The sequence below is a fragment of the Mastomys coucha genome, unplaced genomic scaffold (assembly GCF_008632895.1).
Source record: "Mastomys coucha isolate ucsf_1 unplaced genomic scaffold, UCSF_Mcou_1 pScaffold15, whole genome shotgun sequence".
Taxonomy (NCBI): domain Eukaryota; kingdom Metazoa; phylum Chordata; class Mammalia; order Rodentia; family Muridae; genus Mastomys; species Mastomys coucha.
The window spans coordinates 151,773,511-151,788,398 of NW_022196897.1; the positions used below are offsets into that span (position 1 = coordinate 151,773,511).

General features: G+C 48.2%; 1 protein-coding gene across 1 annotated transcript in view; it reads left to right on the plus strand.

The window, feature by feature from the left end:
• Eya2 (EYA transcriptional coactivator and phosphatase 2) overlaps positions 1 to 14,888 on the plus strand; it is a 169,089-nt gene that overhangs the window by 137,014 nt on the left and 17,187 nt on the right. Inside the window, exon 10 of the mRNA XM_031372772.1 lies at positions 12,083 to 12,172. Coding sequence (XP_031228632.1) covers positions 12,083 to 12,172 — 90 coding nt within the window. The remainder of the gene's footprint in view (positions 1 to 12,082; positions 12,173 to 14,888) is intronic.

A 14,888-nucleotide genomic window follows, 5' to 3' on the forward strand; every position in this document is an offset into this window, starting at 1 on the left:
AGCTAAAGGATCCCTCTGGGGACACCACGGGGTCACTTGGTGGAATATCATTTAGTCAAGAAGAGGCATGGAGCCGTGTCACGTGGGGCAATGTGTGAACGAAAGCTGCAAAAGTGGAAGAAGTAAGAGAAGAGGCGGAGCCTTGCATGGCTTCTGAGCACGTGTCCAGGGAGCTAGCTATGACGTGGCTGCTGGTGACCTAGGGAAAGCGTGGTAGAGAAGCAGTGTTTTGTGGGGATTTGTAGGTTTTTTTCAGTGAGGAAAACTCTGAGGAGTAGATGGAGGTGGTAGCTGCCCCTGAATTACAAACTCCAAAACAAGTGTATGGACTGGAAAGATGGCTCAGAGGTTAAGGACACTGCTCTTGCGAAGGAGCGGGGTTTCCATTCCCAGCATCACAGGGTGGCTCATGGAATTCCAGTTGGAGAGAACCTGACACCCTCTTCTGACCTCTCTAGATATCAGGCAAACATATGGAGCACAGACACACATGTAGGCAACACACCCATATTCATAAAATAAATTAATTTTTAAAAACTACCAGACACGGTAGGGTGGAGCACGCCTGTAATTCCTGTACTTTGAGAAGTGGTGGGGACTGGAAGCAGAGGGATCGAGAGTTCAAGGGCAGCCTCCATACATAATACTCCATTAAAAAAAAAAAAAGTTTGTTTTATTTTGGGTTTTGCTAAGGATGGAATCCAGGGTCCATGTATGCTCAGTAAAACACACACACACACACACACACACACACACACACAATATTTTTTAAAACAATCAGAAGTTCAAAGTCATCCTCAGCTACACAGAGGAGGTTCAAGACAGAAAGAGACTTTTTTTAAAAAGATTTATTTAGCCGGGCAGTGGTGACACACGCCTTTAATCCCAGCACTTGAGAGGCAGAGACAGGCAGATTTCTGAGTTCCAGGCCAGCCTGGTCTACAGAGTGAGTTCCAGGACAGCCAGGGCTACACAGAGAAACCTTGTCTTGAAAAACCAAAAAAAAAGGTATTTATTATATATAAGCACACTGTAGCTGTCTTCAGACACACCAGTAGAGGGCGTCAGATCTCATTACAGATGGTTGTGAGCCACCATGTGGTTGCTGGGAATTAAACTTAGGACCTTCGGAAGAGCAGCCAGTGCTCTAACCGCTGAGCCATCTCACCAGCGCCAGGAGGAGACTTTGATGGCCTCTACACCAAGCACTGCTGAGTGTTTGGGGTCGTTGTGAGCTCAGGGGATCCTGTGGGAAGCAAGTACATACTTACCACAAAAAAGAAGTAGTGCCCGTTATAAAGAGAGAACTCCCCACGTCTTAGTAATCATGCAAAGCAAAAGCTCGTTAAACATGGAGGGTTTCTCCAGCTCAGCTCACCACGGCTCCCAGCCCTGCGTCCAAGGACAGCAGGCTCTTGGGCTGTTGACCTCTTCCATTCTGTGTGCCAAATACGGCCCACTAGCTCTCTTTGTAAATAAAGTTTTATTGACACACAGCCACTCCCTGCACTTATGTATCGTCCGAGGCTGCTTTTGTGTTGCCCCAGAAGGGCTGAGGGGTTATAGTCGAGACCACAAAGAGCATAGGGCCTTGTATGCTTTGTATTAAAAAAAAAAAAAAAAAAAAAAAAAAAAGTGCATCCTCTTGTGGTCTAGAGTGTACACTCTGAAATCAGATGGCTCAGGTTCAAAGCCAGCCTCATCCCCTAGCTGTCTTCAACAAGTTGTGCCTTCTCAGTTTCAAAGTTGGAATGTGCACATTAACACGTACATCACAGGTATTTAGAAGGGGTCAGCTCTGTGGCAGGCAGATCTTATAAAGTAAGTGAATGGCAGTGTCTTACAGATTTGAGTCTTAAACCACATGTGGTAATGAATACCTGTGATCCCAGCACTCAGAGGCCAGACTGAAGCAAGGACGATTAGGGTTCAAGGCCAATCGGACCCTCTATCAAAAAAAAAAAAAAAAAAAAAAAAAAGAATGGGAGAAAGAAAGGAAGGAAGGAAGAAGAGAAAAGAGAAAAAGAATTTAATTTCAAGAACCAAATAGGTTCTGTCATGTGGTTGTGTTTCAATAAAACTTTATTTATGGACACAAAAAGAAGTAAATTTTTAGAAACGGGCCCCTGGAACCAGTAGTGGGGCCTGATGCCTGGAGTCTAACCCTGGGGAGGCAGGAGATAACCTTCCAGTTTCAAGTCTGGGACACAGAGCAAAATTATGTCTCAAAGAAATAAAAACCATGCTATTGGCTGTGTCCAGTGCTGTGTCTGTGAGAGGGGATCTGAGGATTGCAAGGCAAAAAGCAGGAACCATGGGGTGCTGGTAGGGATAGGGTGTCCCATCTATCCCTACGTGTTCAAAGCATCTCTGTAGACACACCAGGCTACACTGTCATCCACTCCTCTCCATCCTGGACCATCCTGGAGCTGGCTCATGTCAGGGTGACAGTCTCAACCTGGCTTTCAAAATTTTCCCACTTGCAATAGAGACGGCCGCTGGGTCCAGGGCAAGCAAGATGGAGTCCTCGGCCTCCTCTGTGCTTCTGGCTTTGGGTTTCTGGTCTTGGATTGAGTGAAAAATGCTCCGTCTTGAAGGCATTGTGTTCTTTAAACATAAACGACTTAAAACCAATAACAATCCATGTGCTGTGAGGTTACCTGACACCCGGAGAGCGAGCAGGCTGCTCTCTTCCTCTTGATGCTGACTCCATCCCCGGTCCTCAGTTGGCTCTTGTCATGGTGACGGAATTTATCCCGAGGTCTTTAGTGGAGGTCTTGTTCATACAGAAAAACCCATGTGTTGATATTCTCCTATTTTTCTCACTCTCCTGCTCTCTGGAACTGCCAAGCAAGCGAGTTTAAGGGGCTTTGGTCTGTGTTGTTTTCCTTTCCTGTTCAAACACATGAATTAACCTTTTTTTTTTCTTCCCGACCATCATTTTCTTGTCTTTCTCTTTTAAAAAGTTTTTTTTTTCTTTTGCTTTCTCTAACAAGCTGATCTGTTTTCCAGGAGTTTCCAAGTAATTAAACCCAATTAAAACCATTAAATTCATGCTTTTAATGACAACTTTATTATTTAAGGCTAACCGCAAGGAGGAGGTTTAACTGGCCTAGCCTTCCACTGGGTACTAATCCGCCCCTAACCTCTGGCTGACACTCAGAGAGATAAACCCCACAGAATAAGCGAGCTGCTTTAATGAATAGCTTTAATTAGTACTTTTCTTCCTCCTGGCAGAGTAATTATTTGTTCGGCTTCTAAACAACTACTTGGCAGGAATATTTAAAGGCCCAGTAGATTTAGTGCCGTGATGGCTTCAATTGGTTTTGTGTACGCAGGTGTTTTTTTTTTTTCTTTTTAAGGAAGGGGGGGGTCTTCATACCAAAATGGGTGCAAAAGTGTATCATCCTGCATATCATACTGAAGTCGAGGGTGGCAGGGTAATTGACACAGAACAAAAAGCAAGGTGACCGCAGCCTGCGGGCTGCGAGCCAGCTCTAGAGTTGGCGAGACACCACTCTGTGCACGGAACGTGGGCAAGCCCAGACAGCACCACTCAGAGACACAAGCCTGGCTCCAGGGCAGTCTGGGTCCTGACAGGAGAGGAAAGGGCCTGGGGTGGCGCGGTGCCAAGCCATCACCCTCCCTCTGCCCCCAAACCTTTCTGCAGGTGGCATCTGAAAAAGGAAGAACTAAGTTTACAGGATAGGTGTGTGTGACCAGAGAGGCGCATGAATGGCCAATCCTGAAAGCAGGGGCTTGCCTGTGACCAGACTGTCCTTATTGACCCATCTCTCAGAAGTGGGCACTGTGGCTACTCAGGTCAGGATGAGGGGCATGAAGTTAAGTGAGCTGTCCCCAAGTCACCTTCAGAAAATACAGGAGGCAGAGTCCCAGCATGCACCCTCAGTGTGGTCCCCAGTGTGGGGACTACAGACTCTCACTTCCTCCTTGAGACATGAAAGAGGCATCTCCCGCCCTTGGGGTTGGGAGATTTTAACTAGGGGTAGGGGTAGGGTCTCATGCAGCCCAGCCTGGCTTGAAACTCACTAGATAGTCAAAATGACCTTGAACGTCTGAGTCTCCATCTCCTGAGTGCTGGGATTACTGGCACATAACCACCTCTGGGGTTATGGCATTGACTGGGTTAGGATGGAACTACTGCTTTGTGCGAGCTAAGAAGGCCCTCTACCAGCCCCAGCCCTGGGTTTCTTTGTGGTTTCTTCAATTTTTGTTTATACTGTAGTTTAGTTTGTGCCCGTGTTAGAAAGCTAGCTTCATTTCAGCGTTTTTCCACCCTGGATTCAAAGTTAGTTTGCTAACGCTGCCGTCTGAGAATCGCACTTTTTCTTCATCTCAAGTCCTTCAGACTGGGCCTTCAAAACTGGAGTGATGGCTCCTGGGGCCTGTTGGGCCAAGTCTGGAGAAGTCTGTGGTTGTCATGGTTGGGTGGAAGGGAGAGGTTGCTATTGGGATTAGGGGTGGAGATTAGATATGCAAATACCCAGAAGGCCTCCTCTGGAAATATATAACCACTGAGCTGGGGGCCTCAGAGAGGCTCCGTGAGGTATGTACATGCAATAATGCAAGCCTGGGGACCTGAGCTGGCATCCTTGGTGCCCATGTGAAAGCCGGGCATGGCAGTGCACACCATATTGCTGGGTGGTAGGGAAAGGAGAGTAGAGACAGGAGGCTCCCCAGCGACCGACCAGCCTGACTGAAGCACCAAGCTCCAGCTTCAGTGAGAGACTCTCCTTCAAAGAAAAAGTGGAGAGTGAAAAAGGAAGATGCCCAACGTCTACCTCTGCCCTGTACACCTCAGTTCACGCATGCACATGGGTGTACAACACACACACACACTCACATACACAAACACTATACATACCACCTATACACCCACAACTCACATGCATATCACACACACACAACACACACGCACAACACACAGTCAGAGAACAACTCTGCAGAGTTGATTCTCTTCTTCTATCCTTGTTTGGGTCCCAAGAATCAAATTCAGATTGCCAGATTAACAGGCAAGTGCCTTTACCCACAAAGCCATTTTGCTGGCCCCAGCTTAAATCTTAAAAAGTAGACAACTGCCGGCTTAAAATAGGCATTTATCAAAAGAAACGTGATCGTTGCCTTCATTGCAGAGACAGTAAAGCATTTTGTTTTATGTCATTGTCTCTGCAAAGATATATTCAGGGAATGAAGTTTTTAGTTTTAGAGGTTTTGTTTGTTTATTTGGAAAGTCCTGGGTTTGAATCCCAGCTTTTGCCTCTTGTTAGCAATGTGGTCTTGGAGTCTTGATTTGTCTGGAGGAAAGAGGCTGGGAAATAAGATGCTTTCTTCTGACATGTAGTATGCATGGAATCAGAACACTCCTACATTTAAAAAAAATACATAAAAAATTTTTAAAGGCTTTTTTTTTAAAAAACTGGGCTATAAACTGGGTATGGTGGTACATGCCTTTAATCTTAGCACTCAGAAGGCAGAGGCAGGTGGATCTCTGTGAGTTCCACACCCTAATTAAACTGCTGTGGGTGACAGGGCAGATGGCTGTCATTCTCTGTTACGTTCTGCCGGATCAGCCTCCCTCCCACTCCCGGGTGTGGTGATGGATGGGTGGTGTGTGTGTGTGTGTGTGTGTGTGTGTGTGTGTGTGTGTGTGTGTGTGTGCTACCACACCTAAGTGCCTCCAGAGGCCAGAGCCACAGGTGATTGTCAGATACCTGACATGGGTGCTGGGAACCAAACCTCTGGCAGATTAGCAAGCTCTCCACCGCTGAGCCACCCACCCCCTGGTCCATCCCCGGTCCCGGGGAACCAACTGCTGCCCAGGTGGTTCCAAGCCACGCCCCTTGCCTTCCCATGTGATTATTGCACATCCGATTGATTTCGTTTTAGAAAAGACTTTCCCTTTTTATAGTTTTGCCGTCTCTCTCCCACCCAAGAAATAAAACCACACATCCCAAGAGAGCGTAGAAGCCACCAGGCTGGTGTCTAAAGCAGCCCACAGGATGAAACCGGCTCCTTGAACTAGAAGAATTTCATCACAAAGGAATTAGAATTGGGTCCCCGTGCTTCGTGGGGATCCAGAGTACTGTCTCTGCCCCAAGGGCAGCCCCACCATCCCTTTCTAGCCCCCTAACCCAAGGCATGCACGGACCACCACGATGCCATCAAAGTTCATTCCAGAAACCCGCAGAACATTAGGACTCGCTGGAAAAATCTGCCGAGTCTGGGCCTGGTTTATTGCTTCTCAGGGAGACAGCCACCCGCAAACATCCTAGGCCAACAAGAATGGCATTCCGTCTTCCCCGCCCTGCCCCGACAGAGCCTTTCCGGAGGCGTGTTCCACAGTCTCGAGGCTCTGGCTTTAATTGCCCTTTGTTTTTCAAGTCATCCTCGTAGATGGTGCTTGTTTAGCAAGTTAACCACTGACCCTTCTTTAATCGGAAGAGCATGCGATGGTTAGGGAAGTGCCTTTCAAGTGCCTGGCATCTCTGGCTGCACCATGAGACATCAGCTGCTCTTGCTTTCGTCTTTGATGAGGGCGCTCGAGTCCTTTACAGGAGTCTGTGGGATAGGAACTGTACTGGGGACTCTGGGCCAGGTGTGTTTAACCCTCTGTGCACCGTTGGCTGATACGGGGTTCATGTGGATCTGAAAGCGTAGTGAGGAAGCTGCCACGATTTCGGTTGTATTTGACCGGGTCACACTGTCGATTGTGCCACTAAAGCCAGCAGAGCAGGCTGGTGTGTCATGGAGGGTGTTCAGGTGTTCGGGATCCATCCAGCAGGCAGCTGGAGGTGCATGGAAGGCTTCCCTCAAACTCCACACCTGAGTTCTTCTTCTTTTAGATTATCTGTCCTTTAAAACATTAATAAGTATGTGCAAGTATGTCTGTGGCAGGGTATAGACACATATTTGGATTTATGTGTATATGTATGTACGTGTGAATATATATGTATATGCACACATACATATCTATGGTTCATTGTGAATGCACATATGTGTGCAGCTGGCCAGCAAGCTCCAGGAACCCACCTGTGTCTGGCCCACCTCCAGCACCAGGTTACAGGTGAGCCACCACCCCTGGCCTTTACCTGGGTGCGGGGGATCCAGACTTAGGTCCTCATGCTTGCATAGCTGGAACTTTACTGACTGAGCCATCTCCCCTGCCTCTGTGACAGTGTTCAGTATTCGTATCAACGCAAGGGTGTTTGACAGGCTTCTTTCTGTTGAGATGTGGATTTTCCATTTTGCTCTCTTTGTCTCCCTCGGCTGGATGGTTCAGTCTGATTGCAGAAGATTGCAAAAGTCCCCATCTTTTGCAACTCACCATCAGTTCTGTATGGATCATCTCTCAGTAGGTGCCTTGCTCATGAATTTATCAGTGTCTTTTGTCCTAGTTCTGACCAAATACCTAAAAAAAAACAACTTAGGGAAGGAAGGGGCCGCTTTGACCCACAGTTTTGGGGGCACAGTCCGTGGTGTCTGGGAAAGCGTGGGGACAGGAGGCCACATGGTATCCTCAGTCAGGATGCGAATAGCAAATGGTATCTATCAAATGTGAAGACCCACCCCTACTGACTCACTTCTCTAGTAAGGCTCCGCCCCCTACAGGTTCCACAACCTTCCAAAGCAGCGCCACCAATTGGGTGCCAAATGTTCAAACGCTTGAACCTGTGGGGGCTTCTCACATTCAAACACAATAAGGAATATGGATCTTTTCCCCTAGGTTAAAAAAGCAAAGTGGTATTTCAGAATATATTGCCAGTTATTCTTAATTGTTTTGATCCAAGAAAAGCCTGCATGTTTTTTTTTTTTTTTTTTTTTTTTTTTTTTTTTTTTTTTTTTTTTTTTTTTTTTTTTTTTTTTTGTTTTGTTTTGTTTTGTTTTTCGAGACAGTGTTTCTCTGTGTAGCCCTGGCTCTCCTGGAACTCACTCTGTAGACCAGTCTGGCCTCGAACTCAGAAATCCACCTGCCTCTGCCTCCCAAGTGCTGGAATTAAAGGTGTACGCCACCACTGCCCGGCTCTGCATGTATTTTTAAATTCATGAGATTATATACAGATAAGTATTTGAAAAACAGCAGCCCCCACCTTTGCTTTCTGCCAGGAGGCAACAATTTTCAACTTGTGCTGAACCATTTAGACGCTTAATTCCAAGCTTCTTCTTTCTGTCTTCTCTGTGATCTCTGACTTCACAAAATGCAAAATAAAAAATTTAGTTCTCTGCCAGGCGGTGGTGGCACATGCCTTTAATCCCAGCACTTGGGAGGCAAAGACAGGCAGATTTCTGAGTTCAAAGCCAGCCTGGTCTACAGAGTGAGTTCCCGGACAGCCAGGGCTACACAGAGAAACCCTGTCTCGAAAACAAAACAAAACAAAAACAAAAATTTAGTTCTCAAGGAAGTCTGGGGCCATAGCCCAATGGTGGAGCACTCACCTAACATGTGCAAAGGCCCTGGGTTCCCTCCCAGCACCAAAAGAATAAATACATCACAAAAGGCCTTTAATCCTAGCACTTGGGAAGTGGAAGAAGAGAGCCAGGGGTCCAAGACTAGCTTTGACTATGTGTAGTAAGGTTGAGGCCAGCCTGGGCTACATGAGGCCCTGTCAAAAACAAAAAGAAAGAAGGTCCTGTCTCTCACCCTTGGGGTGGTCACAGGCACAGACCTCCCGCTCACGCCCTGCCTCTATCAGCCTCATATCAGCCTCATGTATGACCTCAACTTTATTCATATCTGCGATTTGGTCTCTTAGAACTGCATAAATACTTTCCACAGAGAAGCAGATTTTCCGCACAGGGGTTGTTTTGTCCTGAGTCAGTCCCTTTGGGCCAGGTGGCTCTTCTCCTCTCTCCTCCTGCGTGAGAGAGCCACTCACACTGAGAGAGCCAATGCCCTCACAGTCAGGTGCACGGCGGGCATGCCTTTCATAAGGGCTGTGCAGGGGCACCTAGGGAAGGCACACAACCGTCCCTGGGTCACATGGACTCCCGTCAGGCTCCAAGAGGTTTGTTCCCGGCTGCCTTCTGCAGTTACAGGGTCTCCGTCTGCCACCTCCTGGCCAGAACCCTGAACGGGAGTCTCTGATGCCCTGAGGAGGTGTCTTGTCCTGCTGCTCCACAGCTGAGTGTGAAGCCAAGGTCGGCAGCCTCGCTTCCTTCGTTTGTGCTTTTCCTTGTTGTCTTGTTTCTTTATTATTATTATTATTATTATTATTATTATTATTATTATTATTATTTTGTTTTATTTTTAAGGTCAACAGAGGTTTGTGTTTGGAATTATTTACTTTTAGAGCAAGAATGCCTCTGTCTCTGTCTCTCTGTCTCTCTGTGTGTGTTCTCTCTGTCTCTGTCTCTCTCTCTCTGTGTGTGTGTACATGCATGTGTGTGCGTGTACACGTGTGTGTGTGTGTACATGTGTGTGCATATATGCTGGTGCCCATGGCCAGTGGACCATCTGAGCTGTTATTACGAAGTGCCATTCGCCTTAGTTTGAGACAGTTCTCACTGGCCTGGAGCTCCTCAGTTGGGCTAGTCTGCCCTCCCAATGCTGAGGTTATAAATCTGCACACCACACCGAGCAGTGTATGTACATTCAGGCATGGGGAGTTGAACTCAGGTCCTAGTACTTGCACGGCAAACCCCTTACTGCCTGAGCCGTTTCCCCAGCCCTCGGTCCACTGCTCACTTAAGTTGTTTGTTCTCACCTGGTTTCTGTTGATGTGCTAATCCCAGTGACCAAAGGCAGCTTAGGGGAGGAAAGGGTTTATTTGATTTCTACTTCAGGTCACAGATCCTCACTGAAGGAAGTCAGGGCGGGAACGTAGAGGTAGGAGCGGTGAAGGAACACTGCTCCTCACTGAATTGCTGGCTCATACTTAGCAAGCTTTCCTACATAGCCTGGACCCACTTCCTAAGGATGATTCACAGAGCACAGGGCCCTTCCGTACCAGTCACCAATCAAGACAGTCTCTCTCAGACGTGGCGAACAGCCAGTCCAACGGAGGCAACTCCTCAACTGAGGCGCCCGCTTTCCAGAGGACTCTAAGTTGTGTCTGGTTGACAGTCAAAACTGACCAGCACACACTCAAACCCACCGTCATCTGCAAGTCCGCTCCTCACTGTCTTTATCCTGGAGCCCGGGCATAGGTGGATAGATCTCTCTGTGGAGAATGTGGGAGACTGCAGGGCCCTTAGAGCTCCCACCTGGACTTGAGATATCACTTGTGCCACATACACCTGAGCCCTCAGGGCCCAGCAGATCCATTTTCTAAAGGCTTTTGGGACTCACAGTCTCTGTGCAGGGGCGGTTCATCTCTGACTTCACCGGCTGGAAACACTGTTAGCTTTTATCTAGCTGTACCCCGAGCCACTGGAGAAACAACTTTAAAAAGGAAAGATTAACTCTGCTCACATGTTCCAGAGGGTTCTGCCCATGCTTGGTTGGTCCTGCGCCCTCAGACAGAACAGCATGGCAGCTGGAGTGTGAGGAAGGCGCTGGTTACCTCGTGTGTGGGGGGGGGAGCCGGAGTGTGAGGAGGGCGCTGTTCCCCTGGGGTAGTGGGGAAACCGGAGTGTGAGGAGGGCGCTGGTTACCTTGGGGGGGGGGGCTGGAGTGTGAGGAGGGCAGTGTGAAGAGGGCGCTGTTCACTTCGTGGGGAAGCAGGAATAAAGCAGAGAGGGAGGGAAAGAGAGAGGAAGGTATACAACAGTTAACATCAGCCCACATTGGCCTACTTCCTCTAGCTAGGCCCCACCCTCTGAAGTTTCCAGAAACTCCCAAAGTAACAACCAGATAGGGACCAAACTTGAGCTTGTGAGGACAGTTCAGAACCAAACCAAACACTGACACACACACACACACACACACACACACACACACACACACACGCACATGCACACACACACACACACACACAAGCTAAGCAGCAGAGGTGGTGGTGGTGCACACCTTTAATCCCAGCACTTGGGAGGCAGAGGCAAGTGATCTCTGAGTTCAAGGCCAGCCTGGTCTACAGAGTGGGTTTCAAGACAGCCAGGGCTACACAGAAAAACCCTGTCTCCAAAAAACAAAAAACAAACAAACAACAAACAAAACAAACAAACAAAAAAAAAAAAACCCAGGCTGGAGAGATGGCTCAGCCTTAAGAGCACTGACTGCTCTTCTAGAGGACCTGAGTTCAATTCCCAGCAACCACATGGTGGCTCACAACCATCTGTAATGGGATCCATTGCCTTCTTCTGGTGTGCTGGTGTACATGGAGACAGAGCACTCATATTCATAAAATAAATAAATAAATCTTTAACAAAAGGAAACAAAATAACCAAACACACAGCCCTTCCTTCATGGGCCAGACATAACAGACCACCGGCCATGTTCACTGTACACTGGCATGTCTCACCCTCGGGGGTGGGCGACTGGGATCCCTGACAGAAGCAACCTGAGGAAGGGAGGAAGGGCTTATTTCCATCCGTGGTTCGAAAGTGCAGTCTCTCACTTGGATAGAAGTCGCGATGGCTCAAGCCTGAGGCAGCTGGTTAGTTTGGGTCCCCGGTCTGGGAGCAGAGGCAAATGAAGGCTCTGCCCAGCTCCTTTCCCATCTTTCCTTCTTCACTTGATTTGGGATCCCAGCCCAGACAATGGCACTGTGCACACCTGCTTGGGTCTTCCCACCAGGCAAAGCTTTCTGGACACGTCATCACAGGCACACCCAGCGTGTGTTCCCACGAGTCTGTGTCCGTAGAGTTGTCAATGAACCACTATGGTAGCCAACTGTGTCGTACGTAGTGGGGTGGGGAATGGACACACTGGCATGACTCAACTGTTTCACACCGTATGCTCTGACCAGCTTGCTCCTGTCCCCCTCACGGTTTCTCAGAGATCGCTGGTAGCCATCACTCCAGAGTGACGTCATTTTATAATATTTTCTCTCCTGGTGTAGACAAGCTACGCCGTCTCTCAGCCACACAAGAGCTGAGAGCTATCCGGAAGAGCAGGGATTTCCAGCCGCCTTCCAGAGCCCCAGAGGCCACATGTGCAGAAAACTGTCCCTTCTCTTTCCCACAGGACACCACCACGTCAGTGCGCATTGGCCTAATGATGGAGGAGATGATCTTCAACCTCGCTGACACACACCTGTTCTTCAATGACCTGGAGGTCAGCACGCAACGCTTGCTCTCACAGTTGCTGGGGTTACTCGCATTTAGTTGGGGGTAGGGGGTTCTATCTCTAATAGAATTTTTTCCTTTTTTTTTTTAAATTCCTTTTTTTTTTTTTTTAACTTTTTTGAGACAGAGTTTCTCTGTGTAGCCCTGGCTGTCTTAGAACTCACTCTGTAGACCAGGCTGGCCTTGAGCTCAGAGATCCGATGAGTACTGGATTGTGTGTGTGTGTGTGTGTGTGTGTGTGTGTGTGTGTGTGTGTGCTACAAGAAGAGGTTATCAGATCCCCTGAGGCTGGAGCAGAGGCTGGTGTGAGGTGTGAGCCACTTTGATGTGGGTGCTAGGATCAGAATGTGGGGTTTTAGAGGAGCATCGAGCCATCCTCCATCTGTCCCATTTTTTTTTCTCAGAGACTCTAATCTCTTACTAATGACTCCTAAGAGAGTGCAGAACTGTAGTCAGTGTCCTTTGGGGGGGACACTCATGTCAGAGTGACCTTGCTGGCTCTCTTCTCTCCCTGCTCCAGTCCCATAGAGGGATGGTGGTTCTGCTAACCCAGTAAAACACGGTGGCCTCTTCCTTTTCCCTCTGAAATGCCTTTTACTTAATACGTTCAGTAAGGCAGGCTAGCGTAGATCCTCTTGGGGCAGCAATGCTTAGCGGAGGGGCCGGAGTGGAAGCGCTTTAAAAAAGAGTTTACATTCTTCTGGTGTATGTTTTACCAAGAGGGAGAGGGAAGAAAGAGAAGGGAGAGGGGAGAGAGAGGGGGCAGGGGGAGAAGGAGAGGGAGAGAGAGGGAGAGAAGGGTAGAGAGGGAGAGGGGGGAGGGGAGGGAGAAAACACTCTTACTGTGTTTGCCTTTGGACCCCTGAGCAAGATGCAGAAAGTGTCAGACATAGCTTAACTCATTTGTTTAGACCTAGTCTATGTTGAAAGATTTGGGGATAAATTCAAATGAAAAACATATTTAAAGAGAACTCCTTGGGGCCAGTCAGATGACTCAGAAAGTAAAGGTGTCTGGGGCATCCTAATTTTGATCCCAGAACCCACACAAAGCTAAAAGGAGAGAATGGAATCCGCAAACTTGTCCTCTGGCCTCGCCTATGCACTGTGGCACACGCACGTACTCACCTCAGATTTATGTGTGCACGCGCATACACAGTAATAATTTCTAAATTTTAACATCAGAGAAAGGAAGCTCTAGAAGAATAAAGTAAATAAAGTAAATAAAACTATAGAAACAAAGGCTGAGCGAGAGAAAAAGAGTTCTTGCCCAGGGCCAAGCTAAGCGCTGAGATCAGGTTTAAAGGCGATCTATAAGCGTCTCGGCAGACAAAGCAAGGAGGGAAATCAGACTTCACCTTCCTTGTGATAAGCGAACAGCTCTGCTCAAGGGGAAGAGGATGGATTCCCCCAGGAGACCCAATGGAGTCACAGGCTTCGAGCAGGCTCCCATTGACTGTAAGCTATCATCAGACATTCAGAACAGAATGAAAGCTAAAGGCGACCTAAATTAAGCTGGACATGAAAGGACATTTCACTGAGCAGTGGTGGCGCACACCTTTAATCCTACTACTTGGGAGGCAGAGGCAGGCAGATTTCTGAGTTCAAGGCCAGCCTGGTCTACAGAGTGAGTTCCAGGACAGCCAGGGCTACACAGAGAAACCCTGTCTCGAAAAATCAAAAAAAAGAAAAAAAGAAAAAAAAAGAAAAGAAAAGAAAGAAAAAAAGAAAAGAAAAGAAAAGAAAGAAAAAAGAAAGGACATTTCTGTCTGTCCTGAGGATGTCACCAGCACCTGGAACAGCCTTGACGATTAATCTGTGGGGTAGAAATAGTTCCAGCAAAGGCTAGACATCAAGGGCCCCTATGAAGACCACAGGGCTTCGAATGGTTTCATGGTTGAGCAATAGGAACCCCAGGCAGGCACAAGGTACTCTGTCTGTCTTGTAAGAGGGGAATCAGCCAGATTCGTGTGGGCTCCAGACAACACCTTCAGACTCCCACCCTCCTGTTTTTCACAGGCCCCAAAGTGGCCACAGCTTGTGGAGGACCATCTCAGTCACCAGACAACTGGGAATGCTCAGGGATTCTGGAGTGTACTCATTCTCCAAACCTGGTTCCACAATGTCCTCATGCCAGGTGCCCCAGAGCCCCTTGGCAGAGTTGGAACCATGTCTTCCAGGAGTAGACACATGCTGCTTGCTGAGACAGGCAGCCCCAGGGGGCCATGAAAAGCAGTTTCCCAAGGTGGGCTACAGCCAGACATGGGAGGGAGCATGGTGCCTATGTCAGGCTCTGTGCACACAGGCTTGTGGGAATAGCACCCTGTTTGCTTTCTACAAACGGGGCCCTCAGGAAACTCTCCTGCTTCCCCAACTCAACCCAGTCCATATGTCACATCGTGTCAGGTGGAGACTTCTGAAGACACCAGGAGGGTGGCAGAGGGGCCGTCACGGAGCCCATGGATTTACCTGGAATCCTGGCTTCTCTTCTGAGCTGTGATGAAACACTCTGATAAAAGCAACCTAGAGAAGAAAGGGTTTAGGTTACAGTCCACCACTGCAAGGACCCCAAAGTCTCAGGTATTCAACCCATCTAGTCACATCACATTGACAGAGCAAAGGGCAATGTGTGCCTGACCTATAGTGAGGCCAGCCTGGGCTACATAGTGAGGCCAGCCTGGGCTACATAGTGAGGCCAGCCTGGGCTA